The sequence below is a fragment of the Sus scrofa genome, chromosome 10 (genome assembly GCF_000003025.6).
Source record: "Sus scrofa isolate TJ Tabasco breed Duroc chromosome 10, Sscrofa11.1, whole genome shotgun sequence".
NCBI classification, from domain to species: Eukaryota; Metazoa; Chordata; class Mammalia; order Artiodactyla; family Suidae; genus Sus; species Sus scrofa.
The window spans coordinates 14,681,002-14,695,421 of NC_010452.4; the positions used below are offsets into that span (position 1 = coordinate 14,681,002).

Genomic DNA, 14,420 nt, shown 5'->3' on the forward strand with positions numbered 1-14,420 from the left:
CAAGAGGAAACCTATTTGAGAAGGCATATATTCAGGCTTTCTATTGGTCTCTTACTCATCAAATATTTACTTAGCACTAATGGTTGGTGCTAAAACCACAGTTGGTTTTGGTTCTCTTTCTGGTAAATTTATAATCTATATGGAGAGGCAAAATATATATTCGTTACAAACATCTAATTCAGTGATAAATTACAGCATGTATACTTACTCTAAATATACAGGGTATATCTTTTCGACTCGCATGAATAACATCAGAAGCCAAGACTGAACTCACAGAAAATTCTTCATCCCTAAGGGAAGGTGAGACACTAAAAGTCAGCATATGTGGGGGTGTGTGTGGTTTGGGGCGCGTATCCAAATAACACACATGAAGCAATCCTCAAAACTTAATTGCACAAAACATTCGAATGGAGCTTAACATTTTTTTAAATTTTCCTCCTTTGTAATTGATAGTGCCCAATAATTTATCAAGTGTAACTTAACAGGGCCAGATTATACCAGAGTTAGAAATCATCTCTAGCTTACTCAAAGTCACAAGGCCAGCAACGATGTATGGAAAACTGGGAATCTGAACCCTGGTGGGTCTCCAGAATCTCCGGCAGACTGCACCCCTTCTCCTCCCATAATACAGCTCAAGTGCCTTCAACACAGCTCATCTGACGTCTTACTGTTCCTTCAACACCTAAGACAGATTTCCTTTACAATAATTTATTCCTTGTGATTTCCTTGATTTGGTTACTGGTACCATCATTCTCTTGTTCTTGAAGACTTGACTTCTTGGTCTTATCTTGATCCTTCTATTTTTCTATTAGGCCCCTTAGAAGGTCCTGTTAAAATTTCCTCGCTAACATTCTAATATTTCTTGCATCTACTCCTTTTTTTTTTTTTTTTTTTTTGCTTTTTAGGGCCACACCTGTGACACATGGAAGTTCCCAGGCTAGGGGTCTAATTGGAGCTGCAGCTGCCAGTCTACGCCACAGCCACGTGGGATCTGAGTTGCTACAACCTACACCACAGTTGGAGACAATGAATGCCAGATCCTTAACCCACTGAGTGAGGCCAGGGATCGAACCTACATCCTCACGGATACTAGTCAGGTTTGTAACCTGCTGAGCCACAATGGGAACTCCTGCATCTATTCCTTCATATTCTGTATTTGTGGGAAAGATAACATGTTTGAAACACTGGTATGAAATGTCAATGTGAGCCACAGCTGGAAATTCTCATTTTGAGTGCTGGAGAAAGATCTGGACTGGAGACCTATGTCTGGGAGTTGTTAATGCAGAGGTGATGGCTGAAGCTCTGGGAGTAAATGAATGCCTGGAATTAGAAGAGGTAAAACAGAGCACTTCAGGGGCAGGGGGAGAGTCTGAAACAGGAGGCCAGAAGCATGCAAGAGATGTGCTTAACTTAAATGTTCACTGGTTGATTTTATATTCCAAGAGCCTGACTGATGTTGAGGTTTTTATTTCTTTTCCTCACACGGGAATTCTATCTAAGCCCTTATTTTAGTGATGATATAAACATTACACATTAGGCCTCCAGTACCCGAGCAACCTTTAAACTGGTCTTTTGGTTTCAAGCGTCAGCTTCTTTTCCCTGACCCCTAGCCCCAGCACGTGCAACATACACACGCATCAACCTGTTCTATACACACGCATCAACCTGTTCGCATCAACCTTACTTCCTATTTTTAATTATGTCACAATTTCAAAATTAATAAATGAGATAATTAACATGAAATTGGGATTTAAATAAAAATACGGCAATGTAATTAGAAGAAAAATTACACACTTTTTATTCCTGTGCTGCAAAGGTACAAATATTTTCATCTCCGAAAACGTACCTCATGTCAATCACTTGACTGACTACAACACTGGGCTGAGATGCTTTTCCTTCAGCAATTTCGTACAGAAAGAGTTTGAAATCACAAACTACAGCCAGTGCCCTCTGCCATCCTTTCTTCACTCCAGCTGGCTTAGGGATCTTAGGCAAACAAAACAAACAACTCAAACTGAACTGTCAATCAGAGCTCCTTTAATTACATATGTAATTGCATGGTGAAAACTGAAAGATAATGTACACATATTATAAGTCTGCCACTTTGATTGGGAAAGTAGTAGATGGAACACCTGTAACATTAATAACATGCGAAAGTGTAAGAACATATGCTTCAAACACTGAATGATGTTTTATTCTTAAAAAAATTTAGCATCATCATTTCAACTTTCTCTAGTAATTCACTAAAATAACACTCATGGATTTCTAAGTAGCATAAAAGCCAAATTTTGTATTTACACTGAACGTTAATCAAGATTACAAGTAAGATTACGCCTGGATAATATCTCATATTTCATAAGCATATGCTTGCTACCTCTCCAGCAAGACTAAATGCCAAAGACTCCTTCATGGAGGTTTCAACATCTGTTCAGTACAAGATAGGGACAGTAGAGAAAATACTGAGACATTTGGGAATTTACTACAATCAAACATTAGGTTTTTCTGTTCAAGTCATTACTCTGAATAAAATAAAATCCTTAGATGGATTTTATTCACCTAATTTTCTGTCAAGGACTATGTTTGTAAGGTGATTCACTTGAATTCATTAATACGCCTTAAAAAATTAATCTAAACCCAACCTAGTCATCATACTTACCCTGACATGAGCTTCATATGCTGTTCCTATTCCTTTCTGCGGATCTATGCCCAGGGGACCCTTTGTCTGTTCAGGAGGAACTGGACAAGCAGTTGGAGCTTTGTTTACGCAAGTTATGTGACATGAAAATCCACACACTTTTGGAGGGAAAAAACAAACAGTTTTCAATAAAAATTCATTCTTATGAAAAGAAAATTCATTGAATAATCCTTATATGCAAGGTGTTATGTTAGATGAATGCGTATCTCCAATTTTTAAATAGTTTTTGTCATTTGAGGAGCTGATTCATTTGCTTATCAATAAGAATTTTAATAAGAAATAGTAATTTTTAAAATTACTGTATTATTATTGTTCTGTGTTAACACTAGAGATCAAAATGAGAAGGAAACAGAAAAAAAACAAAACAAAACCTAACCTTGTGAATAAACGATTGTTTTAAACTTTGAATTCCAAAAACAGTAGTTTCTGGATTCAAACTCCACCAAACTGAAATTTGGTATCTGCCCTGAAATTTCTCTTGCAAGAGTCACCGATGGACATTAAATTGTCTGACATCTTGGCAATATCTGGTAAACTTTACCAATCCCTCTTTTTGAAGATGAAACTGTTCAATGATTAAAAAGGTATAAACTAAGAGTAAATTTTAGGAGTTATTGCTATTATTATATACACTTAAGCTACTACTAAGATAATAATAATAATTAACTTCATTGAGTGACTTCAATTTTGTGGTCGTAAACAAAGAGCTGTACAATCGCCCTCATTTGCATGCGGCTCGCCCTGTGTCACAGAACTCTCACAAGGGGCACTGCTGGAATTCTAACCCAGGTAGGCTGGCTCACAGCCTGAATACCGAACAACTAACAGTATTGCTGGGATACCTGTTGGTACTTACATGAGGAACTTGAAATTCTAACAGAAAATGATAAATAAAAATAAACTCCAGTTATACTGAGACTTGGTTGGGTGAAAAACTAAAGGTTAAAATATTTAAAGCAATAAACTTGCTGGGGATTTCAGACTAAGAATATCTATTTGGACAATTCCTACTCTAAGGGGGTTCTGGAAAATATTTGGGAAAGAATACAAGAGGAACGGAAGGGATAGCATCATGGGAACACGTCCACATGGGAAATGGATATTAAACCTCAAAGAGATAAGAGGGACTGTCAAAAACTATCCAATCTGAGGTTCCTGTCGTGGCACAGTGGTTAACGAATCCGACTAGGAACCATGAGGTTGCGGGTTCGGTCCCTGCCCTTGCTCAGTGGGTTAGGGATCTGGCGTTGCTGTGAGCTGTGGTGTAGGTCGCAGACGTGGCTCGGATCCCATGTTGCTGTGGCCCTGGCGTAGACTGGTGGCTACAGCTCCGATTCGACCCCTAGCCTGGGAACCTCCATATGCCGCAGGAGCGGCCCAAGAAATGGCAAAAAGACCACAAAAAAAAAAAAAAAAAACACCTATCCAATCTTCTGCAAGACAACTCATTCACTTCTAAGTAGGGTGCCGCCAAACAAGTAAATTTTTTTTTTTTTAACCTCAGCAAAAATCTTACTTCCAATGGGCAGTGGAAACAATAAAATAGTTGACCTATACTGGAACTAATTTCATTCAACCAGGAAGAACTAAAATGACAGGAATCTTTAGAGGCTGTAACCATATTACATAACATTTATATAATTCATATATAAGACTGGGCATGGTGTAATGTGTCCCCACAGCTTTACAGAGTAGGCTTCAAAGAATCTGAAGAAAAGACAGGCACAGTTTCATAGCATGAGAGTTCAGAAGAGAGTCGGGACAATCTCAGAAATTCCTACTATGGAATTGCAAATGATTCTACAGGTAAAAAATGACAAGGGACCTAAAGTCAAGGAGCCGCCTAGGATCCTTTCTGATAAACAGATTTAAAACATGACATGTGCTAAGTACTGGCTATGTTTCACAACAAGGCAAGGATTAAAAACTGTACAAATTCTCTCTTTTGGCTTCAGCCACACTTTCCTAGTCCATGAGAGAGTCCTTCTCAGATGACTTTGTTTTCTTTACCTTTTACACCCCCTTAACTAACCTCCTCCAAAGGTTCTGTCCTCATACTTCTGTTTCTCGGAAAACATCATTCATATTCATCACTTCGCATCTGCCTTTCAGGCCTGCCCATTTTCTTTTGCCCTAAACCCATGTATCTAACAGCCCAGTTAAGATAATGTAATTGAGATCTTCCCCTTTGGCTGCAAGAACCAGACAAACAGAGAGCACGGGATCCCTGGTGCCTAGAAGCAGAGAGCAGGCATTCCACGAGCATGTGATGGATGGGTCGATGAACGGCAGGGAAAAACCTCTGCTACTGACACTAGGAATAAAATATCTTTTGAGGCACAGTGGCAAACACTCAATATTTTCGAGAAGATACTGCAGAGCCTACTTTTTAACAGTAATTTCTCTAATAAACTGGAATAAATGTAAATGAATAGATTTGAGAATAACTTTCAGGTCTTTGGTGACATAGGTTAATTCTGAAGACCATACATCCACCTGAAAACAAAGATGAGTGAAACATCTTTAAATATACTGCCCCTGAAAAATGTTTCTAGGGCCATCTGTCTAGAGTCCAATAGTCCACAGACTTTTGCAAGGTACTTAGTTTATTATCCAAAGAAAAGAGAATGATTAAATCAAATGTTTACATACCGTTTTTTTCATGACTATTTAATCCTTTTTATTTTTTATCATATATTTAGATATATATTTTTTCTACTGTACAGCATGGTGACCCAGTTATATGTATATGTATACATTCGTTTTTCTCACATTACATGTTAAATGTTTACATACCTTTCAAAGAAGGTAAAGTTATTTGATTACAATTTAGGTAGTAAATATTAGGACTCTAAAATCACATTTTCTTCCCATTTTGTTCTTACCTTCACAGGAACAGCCTTGTCTTATCAGACCCACCATCAAAGAGGTACACTGATGACACTTGGTAGGAGTGGTAAAAGATTTGACAAAAAACTGATGAGTCTTGCGCTGCAAAACAAATTGATAAAAACATACATGGTGATTATTTAAAGGATTTCTGTAAAGGGAATCTCTGTGAACCACATCAGCTGCTAGAATGTTTTCAGAATGAATGATTCATTTCTGCTGAGCCATAACGGGAATTCCTCTACCATCTTTCTATAATTAATGCTCTTTAAATATTTTTATTAGGCATATTAAGCTGGTTATGCTAAAAATAACAGAAAGTTTAAGAATAATCTATTGCTCCTGAATGACATTTTCAGTTATAAAAAAAACTGTAGCTTTTTTTTTTTTTTGCTCAGAAATTTTCACTTCAGGATTTTTATAAATTCTTCAAATTATTCTTTGGCAATGCACTAGGTGAAATTTTGCATATTTATACCTATACAAGTAAAAATAATATGCTTTTATATCTTTTTGAGAAGAACAAAGAGTAATTTTAAATTCTTGTCCTGACTATGACTCATGTATTATTTGTTTAAGAACAAATAATATGCTTAACAAATAAGTTTTCTCCCTTGGAAAGCAGGCAGTATTACACATGACCAGACACAAATACACATATATTATTCCAGAGACAGATGGCAGCCTGAAATTTCTTGTTGAAATCCAGCAGTTTAAGTTCTTCTCTAAGTATTATTTGAGCTATGCGGTGGCAGGCCGAGGCAGACTTCAGCTCTCTAGAACACTTCTTTCCTCTCCAAATTAACCCTTAGCATGTTTCCATAATATATAAACTAAAACCACTATTCTATCACTCTGCTGTGAACTTAGGGGCAAATTATTTGTCTCACTTTCTTCATTCTCTACAGTGGAATCAGTACTATCTACTTCATAGGGTTAAGTGAGCATTAACCTAAACGAAGTCTTTTGAACACAGCTATTATACAGTAATCATTCAAAACATACTTACATATGTGTGTTATAACCATACTTATAAAACATATTATTTTTAATTTTTAATTGAAGTATACTTGATTTATAATGCTCTTAGTTTCAAGTGTAGTGATTTGGTTCTCTCTCTCTATATATATATTTATTTTCTTTTTCAGATTCCATTCTTTTACAGGTTACTACAAAATACTGTGTTATATAGTAGGTTCTTGTTGGTTATCTATTTTATGTACAGCAGGGTGTATATGTAAATCCCAAACTCCTAATTTATCCCTTCCCGCTCTTTTCCCCTTTGGTAACCAGAAGTTTGTTTACTATGTCTGTGGATCTATTTCTATTTCGTAAATAAGTTCATTTGTGTCATTTAAAAAATGTTTCACATATAAGCAATATCACATGATATCTGTCTTTGGTATATATTCTTTGTTATGATTAAGTAATATCCATACACCCCCCCACACACACACACCCACATCCTCTTTATCCAATCCTCTGTCAATGGACAGTTAGGTTGCTTCCATGTCTTGGCTACTGTAAACAGTGCTGCAGTGAACACTGGGGTGCATCTTTTTGAATTATGGTTTTCTCTAGATATAAGCCCAAGATGGGATTGCAGGATCATACGGCAGCTTTATTTTTAGTTTTTTAAGGACCCCTGCCATACTGTTCTCCATAGTAGCTGTACCAATTTACGTTCATAGCAACAATGCAAGAAGGGTCCTTTTTTCCTACACCCTCTCCGGCATTTATTGTTTGTAGACTTTTTGATGATGGCTATTCTGACCAGGGTGAGGTGACAACACTGTATTTTTGGTTTGCACTTCTCTGACTATTACTAATGTTAAGCATCTGTTTATACTCCTGTTAGCCAGGTGTCTATCCTCTTTGGAGAAATGCCTATTTGGATTTTCAGCCCATTTTTTGATTTTTTTTTTTATATTGAACTGTGTGAGCTGCTTGTATATTTTGGAGGTTAATCCCTTGTCAGTCACTTTGTTTGCAAATATTTTCTCCCATTCTGTGGGTTGTCTTTTCATGTTGTTTATAGTTTCCTTTGCTCTGCAAAGGCTTTTAAGTTTTATTAGTTCCCATTTGTTTGTTTTTATTTTTATTATTCTAGGAGGAGGATCCAAAAAGATATTGCTGCAATTTATTTTTTAATTTTTTGTCTTTTTAGGGCCGCAACTGTGGCACATAGAGGTTCCCAGGCTAGGGGTCGAATTGGAGCTGTAGCCGCCGACCCACGCTACAGCCATAGCAACGCCAGATCTGAGCTGCATCATGGCAATGCCAGATCCTTAACCCACTAAGCAAGGTCAGGGATCAAACCTGCGTTTTCACAGTTACTAGTAAGAGTCGTATCCGCTGAGCCACTACAGGAACTCCTATTGCTGCGATTTATATCAAAGAGTGGGCTATGTTTTCCTCAGGAGTATATAGCATCTGTCCTTACAATTAGGTCTTTAATCTATTTTGAGTTTATTTTTCTTTTTAGAGCCACACCTGTGGCGTATGAAAGTTGCCGGGCCAGGGGTCAAATCCAAGCTGCAGCTGTGGCCTACACCACAGCCATGGCCTATACCACAGCCATGGCAATACTGGATCTGAGCCACATCTGTGGTTTATACTGTAGTTTGTGTGATGCTGGATCCTTAACCTACTGAGCAAGGCCAGGTATCAAACCTACATCCACAAAGAGACAACATCAGGTCCTTAACCCACTAAACTACAAACAGGAATTCCCATTTTCAGTTTATTTTTGTATATGGAGTTAGAGAATGTTCTAATTTCATTTTTTTACATGTAGCTGTCCAATTTTCCAAGCACCACTTACTGAAGAGACTTTTTTCCATTGTATATTCTTATTTCCTTTGTATAAATTAATTGAGCATAAGTGCAGGGGCTTATTTCTGGGGTTTCAATCCTATTCCACTGATCTATATGTCTGTTTTTGTGCCAGTACCACACTGTTTTGAGGACCACGGCTTTGTAGTATAATCTGAAGTCAGGGACTCTGATTCTTCCAGCTTCATTCTTCTTTCTCAAGATTGCTTTGGCTACTTAAGGTCTTTAGTGTTTCCATATAAATTACTTTTTTTTTTTCTTCTAGTTCTGTGAAAAATGCCACTGGTAATTTGATAGGGATTGCACTGAATCTGTAGACTGTTGGATTGGTAGTATATCCATTTTGACAATATTCATTCTTCAAATCCAAGAACATGGTGTACCTTTCCATCTGTTTGTGCCATCTTCGATTTCTTTCATCGGTGTCTTATAGTTTTCAGAGCCCAGGTCTTTGGCCTCCTTAGGTAGGTTTACTCCAAGGTATTTTATTCTTTTTGATGCAATGACAAATGGAGTTGTTTGCTGATTTTCTCTTTCTCATCTTGTATAGGTATGCAAGAGATTTCTGCGTACTAATTTTGTATTCTGCAATGTTACCAAATTCATCAATGAGCTTCAGTAGTTTACTGGTAGCATCTTTAGGATTTTCTGTGTATATTACCATGATCTGCAAACAGTGACAGTTCTTTTCCAATTTGGAGTGGAAAAACTTTATTCTGTATTGCAGTAATATATGAATACTGATGGATAACAGTTTTAAAGGGTATTTACTTCAGTTGAGACTTAAGTATATTAACAAAAAAGAGAATATTTAAAGCTTTAAGTGAGAAACAAATTCTGCTCTTCTCAATTGAGATATATGATTTACACACCACAAAATAAATTTTTAAAAAAATCAAGAGGAGAAAAAGGATCATCTTTTTACATTAGTGTCCTGGACTAGGATGAGACTCTCAAGTTGAGAGAAGTCATAAGCTCTGGTCCAAACTCAAACCCTTCTAGTCTAAAAGTTACTCAGAACCTATCAGTCAGTTTCAAAGTAGCACTGTGATTTGACAGTATTCTAAGTAGAATATATAAGTTCTCTATGTGGACTGGGCACTGACCAAAGTGCAGACATTGTGCCAAAACTTCACAATCATCATCTCATATAATGGAGACAATGCCCCTGGGAAGACACATGTTATTTCTTTGCATAAAAGAAGGAAGTGAAACTCAGATTAAATAAGTTACTCATGAATCAACAATTATTGGTAGTTAAAATTCAAGCCCATATTTGGGTGACTCTGTAATCTCTCAAAGTTTGATAATTTAAAAACATATAACCAAAAAATATGATCCTTAAGAAAAAAAAAGAGACTGCATAAAGACATAGTTAGGTCAAGACTAGGGGCCTCCACACCTGTGATAAAAATACAAATACTGGAGTTCCCGTCGTGGCTCAGTGGTTGATGAATCTGACTGGGAGCCATGAGGTTGTGGGTTTGATCCCTGGCCTCGATCAGTGGGCTAAGGATCTGGCATTGCCGTGAGCTGTGGTGTAGGCTGCAGACGTGGCTCAGATCTGGCATTACTGTGGCTCTGGTGTAGGCCGGCAGCTACAGCTCTGTTTGGACCCCTAGTCTGGGAACCTCCATATGCCGTGGGTGTGGCCCTAAAAGGACAAAAAGACCAAAAAAAAAAAAAAAAAAAAACCAAACAAACAAACAAAAAAAAACCAAATACTGAATTTGTTGACATAAGAATTTTGCTCAATATTGCTCCTGCAGACTAATTTTTACTCTAAGTTTTTTGCACTTTGAGGAACTACCAGAGTAAATTTTTTAGCGTTTCCTCCCCCTGCCCCCATTTTTCTATTTAGGGCCACACCTGCAGCATATGTAAGTTCCCAGGCTAGGGGTCAAGTTGGAGCTACAGCTGCTGGACTATGCCACAGCAATGTGGGATCCAAGCCACGTCTGCGGCCTACACCACAGATCATGGCAATGCCGGATCCCTGACCCGCTAAGCAAGGGCAGGGATCAAACCCACATCCTCATGGATACTAGGATTCATTTCCACTGCACTACAATGGGAACTCCCAGTGCTTACTTTTTTCAATTGTCCAAAATACATTAATGCAAAAGATGTAAAGTTTGTTACTGGTTGGTTCTATAAGCTTTTATTACAATGAAAGAAGAATTAATCAACTGTTTAAGGTAAGACTTTGTTCTTTTTCTCTTCTTCTTAAAGACATCATGTCTGAAATGACAGCAATAAAATAACTGTGGCCATGACAAATTTAATAGTACTACTTCACAATATCCAAAAATTGCTTATAAGACATATTTATTATACACTTTTTTCCCCCAGAGATCTACTCAGAATGTGATAATTTTAGCTGAGTATGTAATAGTAGGAAAGATAAACAATGTTTTAGCAGAGGACTGGCAGGTACTGGTTAAACTGGGGAAAAGGCATGATTTACCACTAAAGATTAAATGGTCCATGTTTCACTAATTCTAACTAAGTTTAGTATAACATAACACATGATTAACATGATTCTGATGGCATCAAACTTTAGGCAACACACAATAGGCTTTCCGTTTTACTTGTTTTTGGTTTGGAGAAGAGGAATAATTACAAAAATTATTCAATCTGAGGGGATCGTTCTAAGATCCCCTTTCTTGTCTCCTGGTCAATATCTGATTTCTAATACTTCTACAAAAGGTAGTTGGAGAGGAGAAAAAAAAAGTCCAGCAAAAGAGGCATTAAACCTAAAGCATGAACCCAAAGTAGTTTTAGATTATGTGATAATTTGGAGTAAATGATAATTAAACTATAACCTCAAAATTTAAAGAGGTGGACAGAAAGCAGGGTCTTTTCCAATTTTGTCAGTGTTGCAGACTTCAAGCTACTTGATGGAGAAAAAATATTTCTAATAAGAAGTGTGAGAACAAAGTAGAACCAACACTTAGTTAAAACTTACAAGTTAGTAGTTGTAGATAACTGGAATTCTACACTAATAAATGACAAGTAAAGGAGTCTGTATCTCAAGCAAAACTTTCTTAAAATTTTTTTTAAAGTAACTTTTTTTCCTTTGAAGCACTTTTGAGATAACTGTAGATTCAGCCCTTCACTTTTAAAAAAACATGAAGTAAATTTTATTTTACTTTTTTTGGGAGAGACAGTAAGTATACAAAATTGAGTTAATATTCAGCCCCTGAAACATTTTCACCAGAGCTTCGTGTGGAAGCCTCTCTAATTTATTTGACCATACTTCTTTTCTATTCAACTTGATGACCCACTCCCAATCCTTTCCCATGAAATCGAATGTCATCTACACAGGTGCTTGGATAAGTGCATATTTTCATAAATTAGATATTTTTCAGTGTTTGTAATTTATATGTAAGTGTAATTTGTCACACATCAGCCATATTTTACCTATCTTTCCGCTCTTTCCAACTCCCTGCTACCATATAGAGCAGCAGCATCTCTGTCATGCTGCCTAATGGCCTAATGGAGTGGAATAAAAACTGTTCTGAAGGAATGAGATTGCTGGGTCATGTAGTGTATGTTTACTCCAAATGCCAGTTTGTTCTCCAGAATGGTTGTACCTGTTTAAAGTTCCACCAGCTGCGTGTGAAGCTGCCTGTTTCTTTATCCTTGATTTTTGACAACTTGGTGAGTATAAAGTAGCAGTAATTTAAAATTCTTAAATTATTTTAATTTCTCTGACTATAAATAAGGTTGGATATTTCCTCACATGCTTGCTGATCATCAGGATTTTGTTTTCTGGGAATTACTTATTCATGATATTTGCCAATTTTCAACTGTATTTCTAAGCTTTTTCATATGGAGTTTCTTCCATATTCTAGAAATGAATCTGTTCTTGGTGTTAAAAATTGCAAATATCCTCTACTAGTCGGTCATCACTTATTAACCACCTATTAACAATGCTTTCAATGAACAAACATCTTTAATTTTAACACAGTAAAGTCCATCAATATTTTCACCTTATGTTTGTGACTTGAGATCTTATTTTCATTACCTAGTCACAAAAAAATCCTACATTTTCTCCTATGTATATATTTATAATTTTTTAAGATCAAATTAATAATGTATATAGTTTAAAAAGTAAATATTGGAGTTCCCGTTGTGGCACAGTGGTTAACGAATCCGACTAGGAACCATGAGGTTGCGGGTTCGACCCTGGCCTTGCTCAGTGGGTTAAGGATCCGGCGTTGCCGTGAGCTGTGGTGTAGGTTGCAGACGGGGCTCGGATCCCACGTTGCTGTGGCTCTGGTGTAGGCCAGTGGCTACAGCTCCGATTCAACCCCTAGCCTGGGAACCTCCATATGCCGCGGGAGCAGCCCAAGAAATAGCAACAACAACAACAACAACAACAACAAAAGACAAAAGACAAAAAAAAAAAAAAAAGTAAATATTGTCACAATTATAACAAAAACAGAAGTACCCCTTTTGTCCCAAGTCATCCTTGGGAATCCTAGGGGAAATTTCCTTTAACCCTCTTAGCTCTTTACTTACTTCTGTAATGTACCCCTATTATTTACTGCCAAAAAAAGAAGCAAAAGAAAAGAAAAAGAAAAAAAGCCTATATTGCTATGTATGCTATATCTTGAGACATTATGTATTGACTTCCCATTATGGTAGAGAAGGATTTAGCCTTGTTATGCTATGTACTCTCTTCACTTCCCCAATGTCATTATAGCATAGTTTTCAGTTAAAATTTGTATTTAAAGAGTGTGTGGGGGTGTGTGTGTGCACAAGCAGAGTGCATGTGTACATGTGTGAGTTATTATGACCTTGGGATTATTATTCAATAATGTATCAAGAAGTATACTATAGCTATATCTTCCTTCTGCAATCATGTGATTTTTCTGAAATTAATAAAGCTCTCCTTATTTATTTATTTATTTATTTTTAGTGCCACACCTGCAGCACATGGAAGGTCCCAGGCTAGGGGTCAAATTGGAGCTGTAGCTGCTGGCCTAAGCCACAGCCATAGGAACACAGGATCCAAGCTGCTTCGTGACCTACATCACAGTTCATGGCAACTCTGGATCCTCAGCCCACTGAGCGAGGCCAGGGATTGAACCTGCGTCCTCATGGACGCTAGTCAGATTCATTAACCTCTGAGCCACTCGGGAACTCCTCTCCCTTTTTTAAACTTAATTTTCTGTGTTTTTACCCCTAATTCTTCCCAGACTCTCCGAAATAACTGCAAAATCTCCTTGATTCTATTTATTACATAGTCAAACACATGAGGAAGGAAATCTTTAAGGCTCCTGTACCCTTTTTGCTGACCCAAAGACATCTCTATTGAAGCCTGTTTCCATGCTCCATTTTTAGCTGCCTGCTCCCCAGTATTTCTCTTAATCCGTGCCAGATTCCCTGTCTCCTATGGGTCCCATGCCTTTCTCTTTCTTGACCTCCTCCCCTGTTTTGATGGAATTCATCTCCTAGTAGTTTTCTTAGAAAACAGAGCATGACTGATATGTTCGGGGTGGGAGGTGGGGGGATCTTGAATTTCTAAATTTTTAAAAAAATTATCTTCCCCTAAAGTCTGACTGAACATATGAGAGAGAATCAAAAATTCTAGCCTGAAATCATTTTACCTCACAACTGGTTCTATTCTGTTTTTTGTAGACAGGTGTGATGCCATTTCGACTCCTGACCAGTTGAATAGGATCTGTTTTATCTCCTTGGTGGTTTGAAAATTCTCTTTGAAGACTCTAAGCCCAACTACTAGTATTATGGGAGCAAAGCAGGGCTCAGGGTCTCACCATTCAGTTTGTTTCCACTTTCTGCAAAATCTCACTATTTCTAGTTTGACACCCTACTTTTCTCTCACCAGCCACTGAGCCTGTCCTAGAACTCGGGGTCTCTTTGGTTTAATTATCCCACAACCTATTAACACACAGCTGAGCTGACATAGCTGTTTAGCTTTCAGAGATGGTCCAAAAAGGCTTTGTGGACTTTGAACTAATTCTCCGATTCA

At 37.4% G+C, this 14,420-nt stretch overlaps 1 protein-coding gene across 21 annotated transcripts in view; it reads right to left on the reverse strand.

Annotated features, from left to right (window-relative positions):
* Positions 1-14,420, reverse strand: part of CDC42BPA (CDC42 binding protein kinase alpha) — a 291,711-nt gene that overhangs the window by 31,724 nt on the left and 245,567 nt on the right. For all 21 annotated transcript variants that reach the window (XR_002336229.1, XM_021064438.1, XM_021064431.1 and 18 more), the window contains 4 exons: positions 5,581-5,686; positions 2,657-2,793; positions 1,847-1,986; positions 209-290 (listed from right to left, as the gene is read on the reverse strand). Coding sequence is in view for 20 of the 21 variants with exons in the window: in XM_021064438.1 (XP_020920097.1) it covers positions 209-290; positions 1,847-1,986; positions 2,657-2,793; positions 5,581-5,686 (465 nt within the window). In the remaining variant the exon portion in view is untranslated. The remainder of the gene's footprint in view (positions 1-208; positions 291-1,846; positions 1,987-2,656; positions 2,794-5,580; positions 5,687-14,420) is intronic.